The following is a 24,544-nucleotide window of genomic DNA, read 5'->3' on the forward strand; positions in this document are numbered from 1 at the left end:
GGTTCTGATCTCTGGAACTAACTTCATCTCCACCCTTTTTTTCTCTTTTCCCCTTTCCCTTCCCTATGTCCCCTCCCCTAGCATTCTGTCCCCTTCCACGCTGCCACTGATGACATGAAAACACAACTACACCTCGTAGGAGGTAACCCCAAGCATTTCACCCATCCCTTTGTGATTCTGCATGTGGCCACCTGTCTGCTTCCCATCACTGGTACTCAACTGATACCCAGTTTGGTATGCAGCTGGTACCCAACTGGTCCATGCACACGTGATGCTGCAAAGCTGCATCCCTCCACCACATCCCTCCTGGCTCAGTTTTTAAACCCACAGAAATGGTTTCATTGCTTTTTTTAAAGCTCCCTCCTTGTAAGGCAGTCCCAAACTCTGGGATGTCCAAGAACAGAGGAGCATGAGTTTCTCCACAGGGAATCTGCAACCCACAACTGCCTTGAAGAGCTCCAAATGAGCCCTGACTCCTCAATGCCTCCTTCAAACACCCCCTTCTGCTAACTCAGGCATGTCCAAATCACATCCCAGGGGCTGCATGCAGCCCAGTACGGCTGTCAATGTGGTCCACCTCCTCTCCATGCTATAATGACAGCAGCTCTTCTCTGCAGAGGGGCCGTAGACATGCACCCATTGCTCAGCAACAGCTAAACTGTCAGTGCACTATTAACAATGTGTCAACTGAAAACAGGATACGGAGAGGGCAGTGCTGTGCAGTGCTGACTCAAGTGATGGCCAATAACTGTATGCATGTTGATACATTGGCTAAACAGTGAACAGTGAAGAATATGCAGCTGTGCTTTCCATTTTGATAAATAAATTTGAAAATATAATCATAGAATCCTTAGAGTTGGAAGGGACCTTTAAAGGTCATCTAGTCCAACTTCCCTGCAATGAACAAGGACATCTGCAGGTCTATCAGGTTGCTCAGAGCCCCCTCCAGTCTGACCTTGAAAGTCTCCAAGGACGGGGCATCCACCACCTCTCAGGATAACCTGTTTCAGTGCCTCACTACCCTCACTGGAAAAGACTTATTCCTTTTATTCAACCTAAATAACCACTCTTGAAGTTTGAAACCACATCCTCTTATCCCATCACAACAGACTGTCCCCTTTTAGGTACTGAAAGGTTGTTCTCAGGTCACCTCGGAACCTTCTCTTCTTCAGGCTGAACAGCCCCAGCTATTTTAGTTGGTCCTTGTAGGAGAAGTGTTCCATCCCTTGGATCATTTTTTAGCCCTCCTCTGGATGCGCTCCAGGAGGTCTATTTCTCTCCTGTACTCAGAACTCCACATCTGGATGCAGTACTCCAGGTGAGATCTCACCAGCACACAGTAGAGGTCACCTTATTCGCCCTGCTGGCCACACTGCTTTTGATGCAGCCCAGAATATGGTTAGCTTTCTGGGCCGTGAGGGTTGCCCAACCCTGTAGGGTTTGCCACGACTCAGGTGCAAGACATTGCACTTGGATTTGTTGAACCTCATGAGTTTCTTCTGGGCCCACTGCTCAGCCTATTTGGGTCTCTCTGGATAGCATCCCATCCCTTGGGACTGCACTACACAGCTTGGGGTTTCAAGGTTGAAAAAAAAAAATAATCAATTTACATTTGCAAGACCATTTTCTGTTAATACATGACTTGCAAATTTTCATATGGAATGTACAGAGTTGCAATCAGATTCTAATCATGTCTCTTTGCCAGACTTTCATAATCCTTATCTTAGCAGAGAAAAATATCCTCACTTCACAATCACACCTTATTTATGTCATCTCTTTTTCACAGTACACACATTTTGAACAATGATTTTCAAGAAGTATCTACAGGAAGAGTAAAATTTCAACAAAAATCTCTGATGAGCACCTTGAGACATCACTGAGAATTTCAGCCACTCCCATAAAACCAGACTACTGTGTTAGTTTCACAAAAACAATGTCAAATATCCCACTGGTTTTATGGCTTTTTCCTCTCTTTTTTTTTTTTTTTAATGCTTTAAGAAAAAAAATTAAAATTAAAAAGTTGAATTACTTATATATTAACAATTATGTATATTTTGCAAGGATTGCTCTGAAAGTAACGACTCTTGTTTTATTATGTTGGCCCATAACATCAAAGCCAGACATTGGTGGTATGGCAGTAGAGGCTGAACCTTCCCACCAATATCTCATTACATGTTGTTGCCATGTGACAGATGACAGAAGAGGGGCAGTCTAATAGAATGGCATCTGACATGGCTGTCTGTATGCAGCAAAGGTGTGTCATTGAATTCCTCCATGCAGAAAAAATGGCACCCATTGACATTTACCAATGCTTACTGAATGTTTATGGAGACCAAACAGTGGATGTGAGCACAGTGAAGCAGTGGGTGGTGCGTTTCAGCAGTGGCAACAGCAACAGTGGGTCACCTCCACTGGGGCACTGTTATGAGCAAGCACAGCATGCAGGCTTTTGTTCATCGCTGGTGGAAATGCAGAGCTAATGGTGGCAAGTGTGCTGAAAAAGCGTGTTTTGTAGCTGAGAATTTGCTCTATCAAATAGTGCTGTTGTGCTGTTTGTATTTGTTGTAGTTTTCACTGAAAGTTAGGAGGCATTGCTTTTGGAGCAATCTTTGTAGATGCAGCCCTATACAATTCCTCTTCACTCAGTGTGGTCCAGGCAAGCCAAAAGGTTGGACATCCATGTGCTAACTTAAATATGTCAGGAAAAAAAAAAAAAAGGAGTAAATTAGCTTTTGATAATTGCTGCAAATGGTGTTTATTTTCCTTTCTTGACTTCGTCCCTCCAGTTGGGAATTTTCAGAACTGCACTTCTGTGTGCAGAGCAGAGATGCCTGTAAATCAGAGTAAACGCAAAACAAATGCTCTTTCACATCAAGGCGCTCATCTTTGTTTCATGGCCTGTGTAGATAACCATGTCGCTCCATGAGTCAACTCTCTTATCAGCTCCTCATTATATATATACTATATATATATAATATATATAATATATAATATATATATAATATATATAATATATATAATATATAATATATATATATAATATATATAATATATAATATATATATACAATATGATATTACTATTATATATTCTATTATATTATATATTACTGTATTATTATTATATTACTATAATATAATAATATATACAATAGCTACAATTACATTTATGAAGGGAAAAGAGTGAGCAATGATCATCAAAGGGTCTGTTTCCAGGCTTTTTTCGGGGAGGAAACCTTTGATTAAAAAAAATATATATCTAATCCCATGGAATAAAAAAAGAATTGCACTTGAGAGGGGGAGAAGGAACCTTCTTTTTGGTGTTTGTTCATCACAGCCCCAGAGCAGCCCCTCCCAGCCCTGGGGAGCATGCCAGGTGATTTCCTGCAGCCCAGGCCCAACTCCCTCCTTCCCTTCAGCACAGAGCAACCAGACGAGATGTTATCAATCACTGGCCCTTGAAGAAAACACCCTGCTAAAAGCAAGTGCTTCCTCTGCTTGTTTTGTGTGATATCCTGTGGAACTGAGCTCTCTCCTCCCCTCCACAATAAGTACATTTCAGGAAGAAAAAGGAAAAAGAAACAGCAACCAAACCAAAAGCATCTAACAACATCCTTATTGTATTTTTTTTTGCTTCTCGTTTCCTTTCTTTTTCCAGTCCCTTTTTTCTTCCCTAAAGCTAGAGGCTCTGATGACAAAAAAAAAAGGAAAACGCAATGCTAAAAAAGAAAATATGCAGCAAGAAGTTGCTCCGTTCCCTCTCCCCTTCCATTTGATTAATTCTCATTAGGGCCCTTGGACAAATAATATGCTCCCCTCTCAAATAACAGCTGGGGTATATGTTACACCCAAAGAAAAACAGCTCGCTTTAAAGACATCCACACCAAACGTCATTCCTGGAAAGAGGGACCAGCACAGCCTCATGTGCGTATGCGGCCAACATATTTCTGGAATTCCATCTCAGGGCAATGCACTGTGTCAGTGCTCCACAAATCGTAAATCAGGGAGACATCCTGACAAAGGAAGCACCTTCAAACACCATGAGGAGATGCGGGTACAAGGTGTCAGACACTTGGCGAGCACACATGGTTGCTTTCATCCTGGCAGTGTCAACACATAGACACAGATCTGGGAGGGAAATGGGGTGCTGGAAGATCTGCACAATGGGAAAAAACAAGGAGGGCTGGAGAAACTGTTCTAAAAAATAAAAAATGCTGTGATGGCACCTACAAGCTGAAGGAGATGGGAAATGGAGAAAGCCAAATTTTTGAGAGAAATGCAATACTCTGCAAAGATGCATGAAATGTTAGGTGCTGGTAACAACCCTAACAAGCAGAGCCCAAGGCAGTGCCCAGGTATGGTTCTTGTCCCAGGGATGGGACAGCAGTGCTACCACTGCTAGCCAAAGGACACCACTCTTTTCTGCAAGGGACCACCACACTGCTCCAAAAATGCATGCACCTGACCAAAGCAGAGTCAGTACCATTCAGACTTCCAACACACCTTGCTCTGAAATCAATGGGGCATATGGCTGGAATACTAAGGAAACACCAACTTCTGGGGACAGACAGCTTTCCCTGGCATTTCAACACATACACTGCACATGAAATTAAACCAAATTCTCCCTTGAAGCATGCTTTTTTCAACGACACACATCCCCAAAACCCTTGACCAAGGGACCCAACAGGAAATGGCTGGAGACAACGGAGTAGAGTCAAGGAGAGATGTCTTACCTGAGAGCCCCCCAGGGGCTAGACAATTAGTTCCCCCTGTTTCAGTGGAGGAAGGCACAGAGTCTGGACAACCTGCTGTAACAGAGGGAAAGAAGGAATCAGTGTACATGCATTACTTTGCAGGCTCCAAGCAATGCTGCAAGCAACGTGCACATTTCAGTGTTCAACAGGAAACAATTACTAATTGGCTGCACAGACACAGCAGTTCATCAAGAGGCATCCACTCTAACTCATCACCTCAATCAAGGCTCTGCACTGTGCATAATCACTAGCTCTGTGCTGATTACCTATCCATTCCCAGGCCTTTGGACCTCTTCATCCCCAGCCATGCAAGCATCTGCTCTCCCTGCTCCAGGTGACAACAGCCAAAATCCAACACTGGTCCCCTGTTCCTACAGCTTTTTGGTCACAGCCACAGGGGACAGCCTGAGCGGGGATAAAGACAATAAAAAAGATCCACCAAGTTCACCCAAACTCTCAGTTCATCGAATCACAAAATGTCGGATTGGAAGGGCCCTCAGAGATCATCCAGTCCCTTGACAGGTTGCTGGAGGAATTTGGCTTCATTAGGGTGATGTCCCTAATGACATCCCTTTGCTTAGTGCTCTATCTCAAAGCAAAGGCCACCACCAGGTGAGCCCAGATAGTTCTCTGCCCACTGATAAGTCATTTTTCCAGACTTCATCCCTGAAATCTCAATGAAATAAAAAACCCTGTGTGCATAACCTCCTTTTATCAGAGTGAAGTTGCAGCCCTCACAGGAATGTACAGGTTAACAGGATACACTTAATCACAATGAAAACAATTGAGGGGACAGGAAATGGACTTACTTGTGAAACACTGTAGAGTATACACTCTAAATGCCTTGAAGTGCTTTCTGTTCTTTGAAGAAATTTGCTATTTTATTTTATTTAACCCTTTCCAACCCAGACAGAAGATTCCCTGTACTGTGTCCCTGAGACAACTTCAGCTGCTCGGATTACAGATTCTGTCTGCATGTAGGATCATCCTACAGGTCCCTGATGAGACAAACTCGGAGCCTCCCAAAACACTACAAAACACACAGGGGAAAGGCACAGCATCCCTTCATCACTGCTTTACAGCTCTCAGCTTCCAGCCTTGCAAGGTGTCAGCTGCCTCTGAGAGGTTACCCAACCTCTAGCTCCTGCATGTATCAATGCCATGGGAGAGCACTGCCAAAACATCAGCAACTCCTGTCCCACACAGGGATGGGACAAAGTATTGGATTATTGGGGGATGCTGGATTTCAATTATTTGGGGGCACCACTGCCCATCTTGCTCCCAACACAACTCGTGCTCTGCACAAAGCCAGAGAGAATGGTAGAGAATGGTTTGGGTTGGAAGATCGCCTAGCCAAACCCCAAGGTGAATGGACATCAAATCCACACCAACAAAGTCAACACATCGGCTCCACTCCTGCTTTCCTCAAGCTAATGACATAGTCCCTCTGAACCTTCACCACCTCCAAGAACACGGTAATCCCACAACGTACTGGAGAACCAAAAGTAGTGTTGGTTCACTCAGAGCTCCATATTTCCATCACTGTTATATGGTATGGTTGGACTTGATGACCTTGGAGGTCTTTCCAGCCTTAATGACTCTATGACAAGGCATGGTGAGGGTGGGTCGATGGCCAGACTTGACCTCAGAGGTCTTTCCAACCTCAGTGATTCTACAATGGAGAAATGTTAGAAGCATGTTCCCAGCTCCATGGACAATGCTACTTCTATCAAATGCCCAATGGATATCTAATATCTAATTTGTTCATGTCATGGTTTTGTGATATTTGGCTTCCGGTATTCCACATCATAACATCATGTGGGGCACTGGGATTTTAACTGTTAATGCTCAAGTCCTGGGTACCTGCCCTGAAGAGAAGAACTACATTCCCCAGGGGACCTTGCAGTCAGGGAGAGGAGGTTTAACTCCTGGCAAGGTCACCTGATGCTCTCTTTCTCGCCTGCCCTTCGTCGTGGGCACTGCTCCCGTCTCCCTGCTGCTCAACTGGACTGCGCATTTCACCTCAGCGTTGTGGTGAGGCCTATCCACCTTTCGGACATTCTCTCTCTCTCATTATATTTGATTTATTAGCTTCAATTCTGATTATATTGTATTCTAGTGTGTTATCTTGCATTCCGATTATATACTTAGTAAATAACTTTGTTTCTCCTCAGATTGGTGCCACTGTTTTAATTATTTTGGGGTCCCCCGTTTCTTTTTTTCCGGAGGCGTGGATCTGCAGATCCCTCTGCCCCGCTCGTCACAGAACCGGGCCGAACCAGCCCGTAAACCGTTGACATTCTTGGTGGAGAATGCGGGCAAAGGCTGTTTTTTAGCTTTTTAGAACGAATCTCTCTCTGCTCTCGGAGAGCTTCGTTGGGAAATTTTATCTTTTTCACCGGTGCTCACTGAAAACTTGACCTTGAAAGTCTAGGCGGACTGCCAGTGTTCTGGGATATTTGTAAACTTTGAGCACTGCTATCTTGCTCCTGTAAAGAGAGAAAAGAAAATGATTCTGCTTTCTCTTTTAAACCTGTTTGCAGAGGGAGCTGCTAATTTCACAGAACTTGGGATTTGTAAACGGGTTCCCAGTCTCTCCTTTGAATCCTTTATGCAGTTTTTGAATGCTCACCTGATCGCATTGTTAATCTCCCTGAATTTACTGTTCATTATTTCAGTCAGCTTTTGTATTTATTGTATTTTGAGGAAGCCTTCCCCAAAACCGGAGAATACTGAATGGCAGGGAGTGTGGAGAGGCTTGGGAGAGATTTTAGAGAGATGGACATCTTCGGTGTCATGGAACTTTACTCCTGAACACCTGAAAGACCCTGAAAGCTTAAGCATTTATTTGAGACAGGAATGTTGCGGCTCAGGCAGATCTGAGGAGGCACAAATGATTTGGGGCCTGGCTAATGCTTATCGGGCCTTATTCAATAGTATCCCAAAACGGGAGAGAGTTTGTGAAATTGAGAGAGAGTATCTGAGAGCTGAGAGGGATATCCTCAAGTCCGAGAGAGATGCCCTCCAAATCGAGAGAGACTCACAGAATCACAGAATTGTAGGGGTTGGAAGGGACCTCCTGAGATCATCGAGTCCAACCCCCCTGCCAAAGCAGGTTCCCTACACCAGGTAGCACAGGTAGGCATCCAGGCAGGTCTTGAACATCTCCAGAGAAGGAGACTCCACCACCTCCCTGGGCAGCCTGTTCCAGTGCTCCGTCACCTTCACTGTAAAGAAGTTCCTGCGCATGTTTGTGCGGAACTTCCTATGCTCCAGTTTCTGGCCATTTCCCCTTGTCCTGTCTCCACTCACCACTGAAAAGAGTCCGGCCTCGCCATTCTGCCCCCCACACCTTAGATATTTATAGACCTGGATCAGGTCCCCTCTCAGCCTTCTTTTCTCAAGGCTGAACAGACCCAGTTCACTCAGCCTTTCCTCATAGGAGAGATGCTCCAGGCCCTTCACCATCTTCGTGGCCCTCCGCTGGACTCTTTCCAAGAGATCCCTGTCTTTTTTGTACTGGGGAGCCCAGAACTGGACGCAGTACTCCAGATGAGGTCTTACCAGGGCAGAGTAGAGGGGGAGGATCACCTCCTTTGACCTGCTGGCCACGCTCTTTTTAATGCACCCCAGTAAGCCATTGGCCTTTTTGGCCACAAGGGCACACTGCTGGCTCATGGCCAACCTGTCATCCACCAGGACACCCAGGTCCCTTTCCGCAGAGCTCCCCTCCAGCAGCTCATCCCCCAACCTGTACTGGTGCATGGAATTATTCCTCCCCAGATGCAAGACTCTACACTTGCTTTTGTTAAACCTCATCCGGTTTTTTTTCTGCCCAGCTCTCCAGCCTATCCAGGTCTTGCTGAATGGCAACACAGCCTTCAGGCGTGTCAGCCAATCCTCCCAACTTCGTATCATCGGCAAACTTGCTGAGGGTGGCCATTATCCCCTCATCAAGGTCATTGATGAAGATGTTGACTGCAATCCCAAAGATAGAGTCTCCAGGCTGAAAAGGAGAGTTTCCAGGAGAGACTCCAAGCCGAGAGGGAGAAACTCCAGGTCCAGAGAGAGCCTCCTAGCTGAGGAACAGAATCTCCAAATCCAAAGAGAGAGTCTACAAGGCGAGATAGAGACTCTCCGGGTTGAGAAAGAAAGTCTCCAAGCCGAAGGGGAGAATCTCCGAGTTGAGAGAAGGAATCTCCAAACTCAACGAGATGCCTTCGAATCCGAGTGAGACTCCCTCTAATCCAGACTCAACACCCTCCAAACTGAGGGAGATACCCTCCAATCTGAACTAACTACTCTCATAGTCGAACACCACAGACTCCAAGCAGAGCTAGAGGTTGAGAGCATCGTAACTGACCAACCTGATCAACCACAGGAGGCAACACAATTGATGCCAGTTGCCTCTGTAAGAGGACGGAAAATGAAACGAATCTCAACTCAGTGTCATGGTTCTATGTTTTTTTTGTTTTTGTTTTTTGTTGTTGGGTTTCAGTATTCCACATCGAAACATCATGTAGTGTACAGGGCATTAAAGTGTCACTGCCCCAATTCCAAGTACCTATCCCTGTACATTACAGAAGTCACGGGATCTGACCCTTCCGGGTGGGGGGGGGCGCTCTCTTCCTGCCTGGCAGTGGGTGCTGGAGGGTGCTTTCCTAGCTGTTCCAAGCTTTTCAGGTTTGACTCCGTCCAGGGAACTCTCTCTCATCTTGTCTGATTTATTAATCTCAATTTCAATTAAATTGTATATATTGTGTTATCTTGTATTCCAATATTATAGTAAAATAAGTTTTCCTCCATAGATTGTTGCCGTTGCTCTTTTCCTCCCTTCCTTCCTTCCCATTTTTTGTGGGACTGGGGTGGGGGGGGAGGGCAGAGGCCTGTCGCCTGTGTCACGGACATAGATTGATCTGGTCAACTCCGTGACAGATTTTTGGCGCCCAACGTGGGGCTCGCTGCTTTTTAGCTTTTAGAACGAATCTTTTTTTCTCTCTGCTCTTAGAGAGCTTCGTTAGGGAGCATTATCAGTAGTCCAGGTTTCTGTGCTGGAAAACCTGACCTTGAAATATTAGGCGTACTGCCAGTGTTCTGGGATATTTGTAAACTTTGAGCACTACTTAGTCTGGGTAGTGCCTTTTTTCTTTTTTTTTTTTCCCCTCCAGCACCCACTGCCAGGCAGTTGCTCCAGTTACCACAGGTAATGAATAGAGGGGCCCTGCCCTCAGTCGGGGGGGGAAAAGGATAATAGAGTATATTGGACTGTGTGGATTCGATGGCCTGGCACATCAGAACCACTGAAATATAAGGCCCTGGTGGACACTGGTGCACAGTGCACTCTGATGCCCTCGAGTCATGAAGGGACAGAATCAATCCATATTTCTGGGGTGACCGGGCGCTCTCAAGAATTGACTGCGTTGGAGGATGAGAAAAGCCTCACTGGTAAGGACTGGCAAAAACATCCTATTGTGACGGGCCCAGGGGCTCCATGTATACTAGGTATTGATTATCTCAGAAGAGGGCATTTCAAGGATCCTAAGGGGTATCGATGGGCCTTTGGAATAGATGCTGTGGACACAGACAACATTAAGCAGCTGTCTGTTTTGCCTGGCCTGTCAGAAGATCCGTCTGTTGTGGGGCTGCTGCGAGTAAAAGAGCAACAGGTACCGATTGCTACAAAAACGGTGCACAGGCGGCAGTACCGCACCAACAGGGATTCTTTGCTCCCCATTCATAAGTTAATTCGTCAACTAGAGAGCCAGGGAGTGATCAGCAAAACTCACTCGCCTTTTAACAGCCCCATATGGCCAGTGCGTAAATCCAGTGGAGAATGGAGGCTGACGGTGGACTATCGTGGCCTGAATGAAGTCACACCCCCACTGAGTGCTGCTGTGCCGGACATGTTAGAACTCCAAAATGAACTGGAGTCAAAAGCAGCCAAACGGTATGCCACCATTGACATTGCTAATGCCTTTTTCTCCATTCCTTTGGCCAAAGAATCTAGGCCACAGTTTGCTTTCAGTTGGAGGGGCATTCAGTATACCTGGAATCATTTGCCCCAGGGGTGGAAACATAGTCCAACAATTTGTCATGGGTTGATCCAAGCAGCACTGGAACAGGGAGGTGCTCCTGAGCACTTACAGTACATTGATGACATCATTGTGTGGGGCAACGCAGCAAAGGAAGTTTTTGAGAAAGGAGAGTGAATAATCCAAATTCTTCTGAGTGCTGGTTTCGCTATTAAGCGAAGCAAAGTGAAAGGACCTGCCCAGGAAATTCAGTTCCTAGGCATAAAGTGGCAAGATGGCCGTCGTCACATCCCAATAGATGTGGTCGACAAAATCACTGCAATGTCTCTGCCCACTTATAAGAAAGAGACAGAATCGTTCCTGGGTGTACTGGGTTTTTGGAGAATGCATGTTCCAAACTATAGCCTCATTGTAAGCCCTCTTTATCAGGTGACACGGAAGAAGAATGATTTTGTGTGGGGTCCTGAGCAGCAGCAGGCTTTTGAGCAGATTAAACATGAGACAGCCCGTGCTGTGGCCCTGGGGCCAGTATAGACGGGACAGGATGTGAAGAACATCCTCTATACTGCTGCTGGAGAGAAAGGTCCCACTTGGAGTTTGTGGCAAAGAGCCTCTGAAGAGACCGGAGGCCGACCCCTGGGATTCTGGAGTTGGGCATATGGAGGGTCGGAATAGCACTACACTCCAACTGAGAAGGAGATCTAAGCTGCATATGAGGGTGTTCGTGCTGCTTCTGAAGTAGTCGGTACTGAAACACAGCTCCTTCTGGCACCTCGACTGCCAGTATTGAACTGGATGTTTAAGGGAAAGGTTCCCTCCACCCATCATGCTACTGATGCCACTTGGAGCAAGTGGATTGCACTGATTACACAACGAGCACGGATGGGGAAACTCAGCCATCCAGGAATCCTAGAGGTCATCATGGACTGGCCTGAAGGTAAAAAGTTTGGAACACCACCAGGAGAAGAAGTATCCCGTGCTAAAGAAGCCCCACCATACAATGAACTACCAGAGAATGAAAAGAAATATGCCCTGTTCACAGATGGATCGTGTCAGATTGTGGGAAAGCATTGCAGATGGAAATCTGCTGTGTGGAGCCCCACACGACAAGTTGCAGAGGCCACTGAAGGGAATGGAGAATCAAGCCAATTTGCAGAGGTAAAGGCTGTCCAACTGGCCTTAGATGTTGCTGAGCGGGAGAGGTGGCCAATGCTCTATCTTTACACTGACTCATGGATGGTAGCAAATGCCTTATGGGGGTGGTTACAGCAGTGGGAGCAAAATAACTGGCAAAGAAGGGGTAAACCTATTTGGGCTGCTGAACTGTGGAGAGACATTGCTGCCCGAACAAAGACTATAGTTGTAAAGGTGCGCCATGTAGATGCTCATGTGCCCAAGAGTCGGGCTACTGAAGAACAGCAAAATAACCATCAGGTAGATCGAGCTGCCAAAATCAAGGTGGCTCAAATAGACCTGGACTGGCAGAACAAGGGTGAATTATTTCTGGCTCGGTGGGCCCATGAGACCTCAGGTCATCAAGGGAGAGATGCAACATACAAATGGGCTAGTGACCGAGGGGTGGACTTAACTATGGATGCCATTGCACAGGTTATTCATAACTGTGAAACATGTGCCATCATCAAACAAGCCAAGAGGATGAAACCTCTGTGGGAGGAAGGGCGATGGCAAAAGTACAAATATGGGGAGGCATGGCAGGTTGATTATATCACATTGCCACGATCTCGCAATGGTAAGCATTATGTGCTCACCATGGTGGAGGCAACCACCGGGTGGCTTGAAACATATGCAGTACCCCATGCTACCGCCCGAAACACCATATTAGGGCTTGAGAAACAAGTCCTGTGGCGACATGGCACCCCAGAAAGAATTGAGTCAGATAATGGGACTCATTTCAAAAATTCTCTTGTAAATACTTCAGCCAAAGATCATGGCATTGAGTGGATTTATCATATCCCCTATCATGCACCAGCCTCTGGTAAAATTGAACGCTACAATGGGTTGCTAAAAACCATGTTGAAAGCAATGGATGTCGGAACATTTAAGCATTGGGAGAAGCATTTGGCAGAAGCCACCTGGTTAGTCAATACTAGAGGATCAATCAATCGCGATGGTCCTGCTAGCTCCCTATATACTGTCAAGCAAGATAAGGTTCCTGTAGTACATGTAAAGAACATGCTGGGAAAAGCGGTTTGGGTCTTTCCATCTGCTGGAAAGGGCAAACCTCTTCGCGGAACTGTTTTTGCCCAGGGGCCTGGGTCCACTTGGTGGGTGATGCAGAGAAACGGGGACGTTCAGTGGGTACCACAAGGGAATTTGATGCTGGGGGAGTGCAGCCAGTAATTCCATGTAAATATACAGATCTTTTTGTGTGTGCGTGTGTTTAATGTTTGGTAATTACTGTTTGTATATATATATATATTAAGCATGATGTAGTGATGTAGAATAATGGGTGGAATGTCATGGTTTTGTGATTTTTGGCTTTCGGTATTCCACGTCATAACATCATGTGGGGCACTGGGACTTTAACTGTCAATGCTCAAGTCCTGGGTACCTGCCCTGAAGAGAAGAAGAACTACATTTCCCAGGGGACCTTGCGGTCAGGGAGAGGAGGTTTAACTCCTGGCAAGGTCACCTGATGCTCTCTTTCTTGCCTGCCCTTCGTCGTGGGTGCTGCTCCTATCTCCCTGCTGCTCAACTGCACTGCGCATCTCACCTCAGCGTTGTGGTGAGGCCTATCCACCTTTCGGACATTCTGTCTCTCATTATATTTGATTTATTAGCTTCAATTCTGATTATGTTGTATTCTAGTGTGTTATCTTGCATTCCGATAATATACTTAGTAAATTAGTTTGTTTCTCCTCAGATCTTTGCCACTGTTTTAATTATTTTGGGGTCCCCCATTTCTTTTTTTCCGAAGGCACGGATCTGTGGATCCCTCCTCCCCGCTCGTCACGGAACCAGGCCGAACCAGCCCTTAAACCGTTGACAATTCAATAACCCATGAGGGCACCAGTCCAACCCAAGGTCCCATGCTGCATCCAAAGATGCACCAGGTCGAGGGCATTGTACTATCCCACTGCCATGCACTGTCCCTAACCCAAAAAACTCAATGTATAGGTGGGAACTGAGGGAGCACAGCAAGGACAGATAGATGCTGGGACACAAAATCCCATAGCTTGGTGCAAGGCAAGATGCAGAGGAAGCCCCAGTCACCTGCACCAACACACTGCGAGCTCCTCTCGCCCAGCAGTCGCAGTTCAATTGCCAAATGGGCTTTTCTTTCAAAAGGGAAAAAAAAAAAAAAAAAAAAAGAGGGCTTTTTGGTGAGTAATCCAGTTGCAACCATGCTTCCAATTGGCAATGTTAATCACTTCCTATTGGCCGATTCACTGTTTACACACATTTTGCTACTTTACGTCAACACTTGTTAATGAATAAATACGTTGCTGGGCTGCTGAGAGAGAGGCCCTGGCAGAAGCAGATGGGATGGTTCAACCCTGCTAATGAATTGATCCCAACATCTCTGTCAGGCATTAACCCTTTTGCCCATCAAGGCAGAGCCCTCTGTAGAGCACATTTCATCTCATGGATGGGGAGAAATAAAGGTTACAAAGGAACAAGTCCAAATATCACATGCTTTTGTGGGAAGCATCCCCTTATCTGGGTGAAATAATGCCACTTTGTCTTGAAACTACAAATCCTGGAGACCTCAGGGCATGGGATGCTGAGCCTCTCCCCATCCCCTCCTTCCATTAATCTTTTCCCTTGTGTTTTTTCACCCCAGAGCAAAACAGCTCATGCTCTGCAACCCAACAGCAGCGCTCCTTTCCCTGTGGCTTTGCACTGCTCCTCGGGGTTTGCAGAACAGAAAACCCAGTGGTGCTATGGGGTAGGATGGGATCCCACCACAGGACCCAGGTCACCACAGCACTGGGGCTTTCTCCATTCATTTTCTAAGAAAACAGTCAAAGATGAAAAGGCCAGTTCTAGTCACTTCCATGTGGTCATCCCAACTCCATCAGCCAAGCCTGAAAAGTGCAGAGCAGTGATTGTAGGAAAACTGATCTTCTGACAGAAAAAAAAAAAACACGCCAAAAAAACCTAAAAATTGTAGGCAAAATCATAATAAAAACCCAGTGCTGCTGTCCAAAAATACATCTAGGAATCACTCTGCCAAGGGGCATCACCATGGAGGCACTGAGCAGTGCACCGGCCCCACTCATCTTTGGGGATGGAAGACATGGGGATGTGGGGTCATGGGGACATGGCTTTGGCCCCCAGGCTCCCCCCATTTTTAATCCTCCCCACCTCAGCTCCACGTGTTGCCAAGCAGGAGCTGATGCAGAATTGCTGGTGTCAACCCCAAATGGGGTTCCTCTTGGCACCAAAAAAGTCCTATTTTCCTGACACCCCTCCCAACTTTTCCTCATTTTCCCAAGCTGATGGTATGGGATTAGGCCCCCTGCAGCCCCACACGTCTCCCCCAGTCCATGCATCACATCTCATTGCAAGCTGTGGCCATCACCTCGGATCCCAAATTCTTCCTTCCCCACTGCCTGGAGGGCAGCCAAGGTCCCACAGCAGCCCCGAAGCCATCGGGGTGACAAAGGCAAATTTTTTATTTTAAATAAAAAATAGCTGTTTTCCACATTTTTAATCCGTTTTCCCCCACTTTCAACTCGTTTCCCCAACTTTCCCCAAATTTCATGGCATGCAGAAGCTGCACTCACCCGTCGGCTTGAGGAAATCCATGGGATATCTGGAGTAGGGTGGAGGGGGTGACTCTGCAACGAGAAAAGTCCCGAGAAAATGAAGGCAGGGCCATGAGAAAGAACAAACAGAGCGATAGGCACTGCGATAGTGGCATTCCCGGCGTTTCGCCGGGGCCGGGCGGGACGGGACGGGACGGCCGTCGGGTAAAAGCTGCGCTGGCGCAGGCGCTGCCGCGCGTCAGCAGGGAGCGCGAGGCCGGGGGGAGTAGTATCGAACCCGGCAGCGGCACTCGGCCCCGACGGCTGTCCCCTCCCCGCATCGGAATTATGATTTTTTTTTGTTGTTGTTGTTTTAAAAAGGATGCATGCAAAGGGTTTGGGGGTGGGAATTTTTTTTAGGGGGAAAAAGTTGGTTGCATCCTCGACCCCATTCCTATGACCCCATTCCTATATCCTCATCCCCCCATCTCCACCTCCATCCCCACATCCCCATCTCCGCATCTCAAAGTTTTTTGAAGGTTAAGAATTATTATTTTTTTCCTGGGGGAGGGAAAGATGGTTGCATCCCTGACCCCACTCCTACATCCCAAACTCCATCCCCACATTTCCATTTCCACCTCCATTCATGACCCTATCCCCATTCCTCACATCCATCCCTGACTCCAGCCCATACCCCAGCCCCAGTCCCAGATCCCTACCTCCATCTTCATCCCCACCCCATCATACCCACACCCGCCCCGTACCGAGATCGCAGAGGCGGCTGAGGTGGTGCGGGTTGCAGCAGACGAACTCGGTTGTCGCCGCGCCGTCGGCCTGGCAGCAGCCGCGGAGCCTCTTGAGGGGCGCGCCGTGCCGCATCTCGGGCCAGCGGAACACCCGGCACAGCAGCGCAGGCAGCGCGTCCCGCTGCGCACCCAACCGCGCCTCGATGCGCGCTGGTAGCAACACGCATGGGGTGCGGGTCGCCCCGCGGGACTCGACGGCGTGCAGCAGCCCCTCCAGCTGCCGCTCTTTGCAGCGCTTCAGCACGGCGTGGGTCAGAGCCTTCAGTTCGCCCTCCGCCGCCCCCCGGCCGCCCCCGCGGGAGGTTTTGGACGGGCAGCACCCCCGGCCACCCCCGCCGCATGAGTGCGGCCGCGACTCGGCCAGCGCTCCGCCATCGCCCGTCTCCTCCTCTCCGCCGCCGAGTGCGCGGCTCCGCCAGAGCCGTCGGACGAGGAGCGAGCGTTTGGTCCTGAACATGCGGGACGTGAGGAGGGGCCCCCGACTACGGCACGGGCATGGTGAGCGCCGAGCATGAAGGGGCCGGCAGCCGGGGCGAGGCGGGGGGCAGCGGCGAGCTGGGGGGGGGGCGGCCGTGATGGGGCATGCGCCAGGCTCCGTGCTTTGATGGCGGGGGTGGGGGGGGGGGCGGGGGTGGGGGGGGGGGGCGGGGGGGGGGGCGGGGGGGGGGCGCGCAGCGTGAGAGCTGCTCGCGCTGTGCGAGGTGAAAAGAGAGCGGGGGGAAACCGCCCAGCAGGATGGTGCTGCTAGCCTTAAAAAAAAAAAAAAAAAGAGAAAAAAAAAAAAGGGGAAAAAAAAGTGACAGAAATCAGAGCAGTTTTACAGCGCTTTGCTTGGAGGGGGAGGAGGGTGGGCAGCACAAGGGGTGACCTCGTTGTGAGGTGAAATGAAAAAAAAAAGCGGGGAAGTAAGGGGAGAGATCGAGGGTGGAAAAAGGAGAGGAAAAAGAGAAAAAAAGGAAAACGGTAGAAAGCGGCGCAGTTTTACAGCGCTTTGCTTGGGTGGGGGAGAGAGGGGTGAGCAGCGCAAGGGATGCCCGTGCTGCGCGAGGTGAAAAGAAAAAAAGTGTGTGTGGGAGAGAAAAGCCCGAGGGTGCCGCTCTCCTTTAGAAAAAAGAGAGAAAAAGGGGGAAAAAAAGGAAATGGGAGAAATCGGCGCGGTTTCAGAGCCTGGCTCTACGGCACATCGCGCGGGGGGGGGGGGCGGCCCTGTGCGGGTGCGGGGAGAGCACAGAGCCGGGGGGAGTCGTGAGGCTGCCGAGGTCCGCAGATCCCATCAACGCGTCGCGCTAGGAGGGGGAGAGGGGCGAAAAAATGGAGAAGGGCGAGGCAAAGAGACCGGGAGTTAAAAATAAAATAATAATTAAAAAATAAAGTTTTAAAAATTTAAATAAGATTAAAAAAGGAGCCCGGCGGCCCTACGTGCGGAGCGGCCTTGGCGCGTTCGTAGCGGTCCCGCGGAACGGAGCAGCATCGTGTGTCCCCGCGGAGCCCCTTCTGCGCTCCGCCCGCCGCCGCCCGATGTCTCCGCGCCGCTTCGCCACTGCGAAGGAGAGAACGGAGCGCGGAGTGAAGAGCAGCCGCGGCACCCCCCGCACCCCCTCCCCCTCTCACGCAGCCACTCGGAATTTTCTCGATTATTATTTTTCCTCTTCCACCTTCTCCTCCTCTTCCCCCCCCCCCCCCCCCCCCCCCCCTTTTTTTTTTTTTTCCTCGCTCCCCGCACGCACCCGCACCGGCGTCTCCGTCGTTGCCTTTTGCCTTTTTTATTTTTTTGGAGGGGGGGGGGGGGGGGGACGGGAAGCGGCGGTGCGTGCGCGTTGGGGCCCTTCCCCCGCCCCCCCTCCCCCGCCTCCGTGTGCGCAGCCCCATCACGTGAGCGTCTAGACAGCGCGTCGCTCCGGGAGGGGAAAAAAATGGAATTATATATTTATCTCCATCCGCCCGCACTGATCCGACAGCCCTTTGCACAACGCGGCTCGAGGTGCCCGGTGGGGGGGGGCGGCTGCCTGCGGGGGGGAGGAGGGTGGAGACCTAGGGAGCACCCGGGGGCGCCACCAGCATTAAGCCCTAAAGGATGGAGTTCCCCCCCACAAGCCTGGGGCAGCCCCCGCTGTAAATACTGAAGTATTAAATCTGAGCCATGCATTTATATATATATATATATCATATATATATAGTGTGTATATATACTATATGCTGTATGCTATTATATATCAATCTGTGACTGTGGGCACAGCACACACAGCAATCATACTCATAATAACACTGTTCACATTCCCAGGACCCATCTCCAGAGGAAGGGACAGTGTTTCCCACTGAGGTGGGTGGGGGTACTGAACCACCAGGAGGTGATTGGAGTGCAGGGAGGTGGGGGGACCCCATGGAACCAGGGTGTAGAAGTCCCCAAGGGTGTGAACAGATGGACACCATAGAACTGGGGTACCCAGGTTTGTAAGAGCTCCAATCCCATACATACTTATAGGAATGTGCTGATGGACTCCATAGAACCAGGGTACACAAGTCCTTGGGGTCCCAATCCCATGTACACTTCTATGAGTGAGAGGATAGATACCACAGACCCAGGGTAAACACATCCCTGAGGGTCCTGATGCTGTGCATGCTTCTAGGGCTGTGCTGATGATGCATAGAACTGGGGTACACAAGTCCCTGTAGGTCCCAGTCCCATGTACACTTATATGGATTAGCGGATAAACCCCACAGAAGTGAGGTACACACGTCCCTGAGGGTCCCAATCCCACGCACACTTATAGGGCTGAGCACATGGACCTCAAAGCCCACATCTGTGCTCAGTGATAAATCAGTGCACCACACCACACCTTCCAAAACCTGCAGCCCCCACCAAACTCCCCATCGCCAGCCCCACTGCTGTGGGTTTGTGGCACCTCCCAGCCCCAGCTGTGTCCATGGGGCTGCAGCAAACCATTGCAGTGCAGTTCTGCCACCAGCAGACTGTGAGAGGCTGGGTAACATGGTCCACAGCACTCTAGGGGCAGTGCCTAAGCGCTACACAGAGGGAGAAAACCTGACAAGGAGAGAAAAAAAAACACCCTTTCCCAACACCATTACCAGGCACAGACAAATGGGGCTGGTCCCCCTGCATGCATGTTGTGGGGGAGTCAGCAACATGCACACATTGGCACCACAAGATCCCCAAGTCCAGCCCGAACCCATTCCCATAATACCACTAACCAGACCCTAAATAGAACCATAGGAACATGAAGGTTGGAAAAGACCTCTAAGATCTCCAACTCACTCCCACCATGCCCACTGACCATGTCCCTAAGTGCCACATCTCCACAGTTTTTGAACACCTCCAGGGATGGGAACTCCCTCACCTCCCTGGGCAGCCTGTGCCAACACATCACTGCTCTTTGGAGAAGAAACTTCCTAATCTCCAACTTGAACTTCCCCTGGCATAATGTAAGGACATCTCCTCTTGCCCTACAATGCCAGAATTGGAGCACTGCCCTCGGCAGCACACAGACCTATGAGAACAGCCCATGTCAGCTTACCCCACACTTCATCCACACTTATACAGGGGCAGCTTGTTCCGAGAGAGCTCTCTGCAGAGTGCTGCAGCATTTTGCCAAGTGGGGAAACCAATGTTAGCATAAAATAAACAATAGCAGAATGTGCTGTCATAGGTACAACTCCAACTGTCTTCTAACCCAACCATCCCATGGTTCTATGATATTCAGGGACTCTTTGAACCCAACTATACTGATGTTCCATGGTTCTGTGGTTCTATGGTTCTATGAACTCCAGACCAGATAACAATTTCTAGTAGGCATGGTGGGGATGGGTTGATGGTTGGACATGATCTTAGAGGTCTCTTCCAACTTCAGTGATTCTGTGGTTCTATGATTCTATGAAATTCAGCCATGAGACAGGGATGTGTGATTCTTCGGACACAGCACTGTAGAGCAGGAGGAACCCACAGTTCCTTCAATACCATTACAAACCAAGCTTTTCCTGGGAAAATCTCCACTGATGTCAATGCATTCAATGGGATCACTGTTCTATAAAGAGAATTCCCAAATTTTCAATGGATTGCTCAGGATCAGCATTCCCCATGCTGACCCATAGTTCTACATGAAAATAACAATCAGTGACACCTGAGCTGTGAGCACTCAATACAGCAATGATATTCTGATAGCAGAGCACTGCCATTACATTATCCAATTTTAAAGAACGTTTGATATTTCTTGCCCTCAAATCCACAAAAAAAATTCCTCATTTTAAACAGCAAATCCTCGGACACCTCTCTATTCTGTTCTATTTCATCCCATACCATCTCCATGGATGACCTTTGCTGCCATGAGTCCCTGAGGTGGGTCCTGGTGACCACCAAATAAATCCCCATATTGAGCTATGACCCCAAATCCTTCCAGCACTCTTCCTCAAAATAAAATAATGGAAACAGGGAGCACTTTGGAAAGAATTAAAGATTTTACAGCCATTGCTTATAATACAGTTAACACTGTGCTTAAAGGAAACATGACACAATTTACAGCCTCCTGAAGGACTGAAGGAATCTGAGCTGCAAAGCTCCTGCCAGACCCACGGATATCACAGTGGTCTGAGAGAACCATAGAACCAGCAGGCAGCTGCCCCATAGATTCATGTGCATCACTCATAGCTGATCCATAGATCTACAAGATGCTGCCCCATAGATCTGTGTGCAGCTGCCCCATAGAATCAGTGAGTAGTGTCTCCATAGATGCACACATGGCTACACTATAGATCCATTAGGTGACCACCCTATAGATCCATGAGTGGGCACTGCATAGATGCATGCACATCTGCCCCACAGTTCCACGGAATGCGAGCAGGAGACAGACTGTCAGAGTAATTCCCTGTCATATCTGTGAGAAAAGCACCAGGATGATACACCACAAATAATGGTAGACCCCCTGTCCTGTAGCCATCAGGCAGAGGGAGGGGACCTAAGAGATGGGGAGGAATGGATACAGGTCCCAGCTCAGCATCACAGGCAAACTTCTTCTCTACCTACCTCACCTTCCCAGGTGCCCTTATGCAGTAGGTTTGAGGCTCTGGAAATTGAGGGAGAGGTGAGTGAGGATGTGGTGGAAGTTGCACCTAGGAGACTGCCTAGGGTGAGGTGGTCAATTCCATGCCTCAAGATTGTCTCTGTCAAGAAGGAAAGAAGGGTAATTGTCGTAGGTGACTCCCATCTGAGGGGAACAGAGGGCCCCATATGTTGGCCATACCCTAGCCATAGGGAAGTCTGCTGCCTACCTGGGGCCCAGGTCAAGGACATTACCAGAAAACTTCCTGGCTTGGTTCACTCCTCTGGTTATTATCCTTTACTGCTAGTTTAGGCTGGCTGAGAGAAGCCTGAGGGCTATCAAAAGGGACTTCAGGGGATTAGAACAGATGGTGGATGGAGCAGGAAAACAAGTGGTGTTCGCCTCTATCCCTTCAGTGGCAGCAAGGGATACTGAGAAGACCAGGAAAACCCATCTGATAAATACATGGCTAAGTGGCTGGTGCCACCACAGGAATTTTGGCTTTTACAATCATGGGGCAGTTTACTTGTTGCCTGGCCTGATGGTTGCTGATGGGGTCCACCCAGGACAAAGGTGGAAGAGGATTCTGGCCCAGGAGTTGCTTGGGCTCATTGACAGGGCTATAAACTAGGTTTGAAGGGGGAAGGGGGTAATAGTGAGCCTGCCCACAACAATGTGTGGGATGACAGAACTAAGTTAGAAGGACAAGGTGCTAGTGGGGGCCCTTAACCCCTGCTGCATCTCATGATGATGAAGGCAACAGGGAGACTTGAAGGATGCAAGAAGGGCCCCACAGTAAATGATGAGAAAAGGGCTTCACAGGAACTGGGGATAGAGATAGAGGTAGCTGACAGAAGCAAATATGTAGAGGTTGTTAGAAGAATGGTGATTGCAGACACTGGGTCTGAGACAATGAGGGGGGTAGAGAACATAAAGATAAGAGTTTGAGAACAGCCCGAGGACGTCTGGCAGGGAGGTGATAAGATGTCCTCAGGGCAAGCTAGAACCAGTTGGGGGGCTGACCCTCCTGCGAGGTCAGAAGTTTACAGAGAGGAAGGCTACAAGCCTTCGTGAGGATGGTGATGATTCTTCATTGTCGCCATTGTGATTCATTTACATTTTTGTATGAATTTATGAATGGGGATGACGAATCCATAGCGAGATGCCCATTCCATTTGGGGAATGAATGTCAACTCGTCCATGTAATATTGTGTTCTGCTTGCGAGGAGGTGTGTGAGGGAGGTGGGTAAATCAGTGCTGGTTCTGTGGCAAGGTGTATATAAATGAATGATACAGATTGTTAGGGGAAAGTTGTATGGTTATATGAGAGTTTGGAAAGTGAAAAGTTTGGGAAGGACACAGGCTGAGGAATGCAAAGATGAGCAGAGTGTAACAGGGATGTCAGGACTGAAGAGAGGTGAGTGATAAGAAGGAAAAAAAAAAACAACAGAAAAAAACACCTGATTGAGAAACAGAGATAGTAAGGAAATTGGGAATAACAGCAGCTGGTTACTTTCACAGCACTAGAGCAGGGCCATAGGACCCAGAGATCCCCTTAGAGAGAGGTGGGGGGGCTGGTAGAGTCCAGGGAGGGCTCTGCCCCACTGGAATGAAAGCAGTGTGCAAACTGCAGGGAAATGGGACACTGGTGGAGAAATCCTATCAAGCTGAGTGAGAAGGTGTCTCCAGGCTGTCTCTGGTTGCAAAGCTGAATGATGGGAACCTGGGAAGTTTACCCAAGCAGATCCACTGATTAACTTGCAGCTAGGGGAGCAGGATAAAGAGGTTTATTTTCTGGTGTGTATGGGTGCCTCTTACCACCCGTAGATGATTTTGTAACAGTAGTAGGAGCTGCTGCCCAATAAGAAAGGGCTTACTTTTTGGGATCAATTTAATATAGGCTGAGAAAACAAGTAGGAATACATAAATTCTTGTACATGTCAGGTTACTCTAGCAAGATTTATTACAACAAATTAATGCAGAGATTACATTCAATAAAACTGGAAGTAAGGGTCAAATAATACTAACTGATTGAGAATTTTAAGTCTACCTTTAACACAAACTGGGAAAAACAAGGTTGTAGCCCCAGAAGTTAGAGAAATCTTGAATAAGATATGCTTAGGAGAATGGGTATCAGTGATACCTGGCAGAGCCAAAAATGCAGCCCTAAATAGAAGTTAAGTTAAAAGCAAGAGTTAGCCCAGTCAGGGTAAAGCAGTGCCCTTTGAGGATATGTGATTGTAGCCAAAGAAAATCCAACTAAAGCAAGTGCTATAGTTTGGTACAAGATTTGAGGGCAAATAGTAGAATTGTTGAATGCATGCACTCAGTGGTGGCACATCCATACACTGTATTAATCAAGTTAAGGAACGATTAGGTGGAGTTTACCTTCTGGATTTGAAGGATGCCTTTTCTGCCTGGTTTGGCCAAAGGAAACCTAAGGTCATTTGCCTTTGAATAGGAAAACCCCAAGATGGGGAGAAAAAGACTCAGTTAACCTGGACAGTGTTACCCAGGGTTGTGAGAACAGCTCAATGATTTTTGAGAGCAGGTCAACTAGTGAGCCTGAGACTTGGGTTCCTCCATCCCAGGGTGAAACTTTACTGCAGTACATGGATGTCACAAAAACAAAAGAGGTCTGCGTGCACTGGACTGTGAGTTTGCTGATTTTCTTGGTTTAAATGATTATCAAGTTTCTCAACAGAAAGCACAAATAACTCAGCAGCAAGTGATGTGTTTGGGATATGAGATTACAGCTGGACTTCAAACCTTAAGGACTGTCAGGAAAGAAGCCATTTGCCAAACCCCTGAGCCACAAACTGCCAAGGAACTCTGTACGTTCCCAGGAATGACAGGATGGTGCCAACTGTGGATACACAGCTACCAGACATGACTAAACACTTCTGTCTGTTCTTGTATGAAAAACAAGGAATAGCCCTGGGAGTCCTTGCCCAGAACCATGAACCATATTGAAGGGCAGTGTCATACTTCTCCAAATAGCTTTATGAAGTGAGTAAAGGATAGCCAGGGTGCTTGAAGGTGGTGGCTGCACTAGTACTCAATATTCAAGAAGCCAGTAAATTTATGCTAGGCCAAATAATAACAGTTTTAATATCTCATACAGTATCTATTGTATTGGAGATAAAAAGTGGGCATTGGCTCTCACCCCAAAGGTTCCTGAAATCCAGGC

The 24,544-nt window shown here is 48.2% G+C and overlaps 1 protein-coding gene across 3 annotated transcripts in view; it reads right to left on the minus strand.

The window, feature by feature from the left end:
* LOC125686438 (mothers against decapentaplegic homolog 7-like) overlaps window positions 1–18,077 on the minus strand; it is a 55,533-nt gene extending 37,456 nt beyond the window's left edge. Inside the window, exons 1-3 of one of the 3 annotated variants that reach the window (XM_048930415.1) lie at window positions 18,031–18,077; window positions 17,723–17,843; window positions 4,733–4,804 (exon numbers count right to left, since the gene is read on the minus strand). In XM_048930415.1, the coding sequence (XP_048786372.1) occupies window positions 4,733–4,804; window positions 17,723–17,774 (124 nt within the window). In that variant the 5' untranslated portion in view covers window positions 17,775–17,843; window positions 18,031–18,077. Of the gene's footprint in view, window positions 1–4,732; window positions 4,808–15,536; window positions 15,591–16,261; window positions 16,853–17,722; window positions 17,844–18,030 lie in introns of those variants that run through there. The other 2 variants (XM_048930414.1, XM_048930413.1) reach the window with 2 other exon arrangements.
* Window positions 18,078–24,544: the final 6,467 nt, after the last annotated feature.

Source organism: Lagopus muta, chromosome W, assembly GCF_023343835.1.
Source record: "Lagopus muta isolate bLagMut1 chromosome W, bLagMut1 primary, whole genome shotgun sequence".
Classification (NCBI taxonomy): domain Eukaryota; kingdom Metazoa; phylum Chordata; class Aves; order Galliformes; family Phasianidae; genus Lagopus; species Lagopus muta.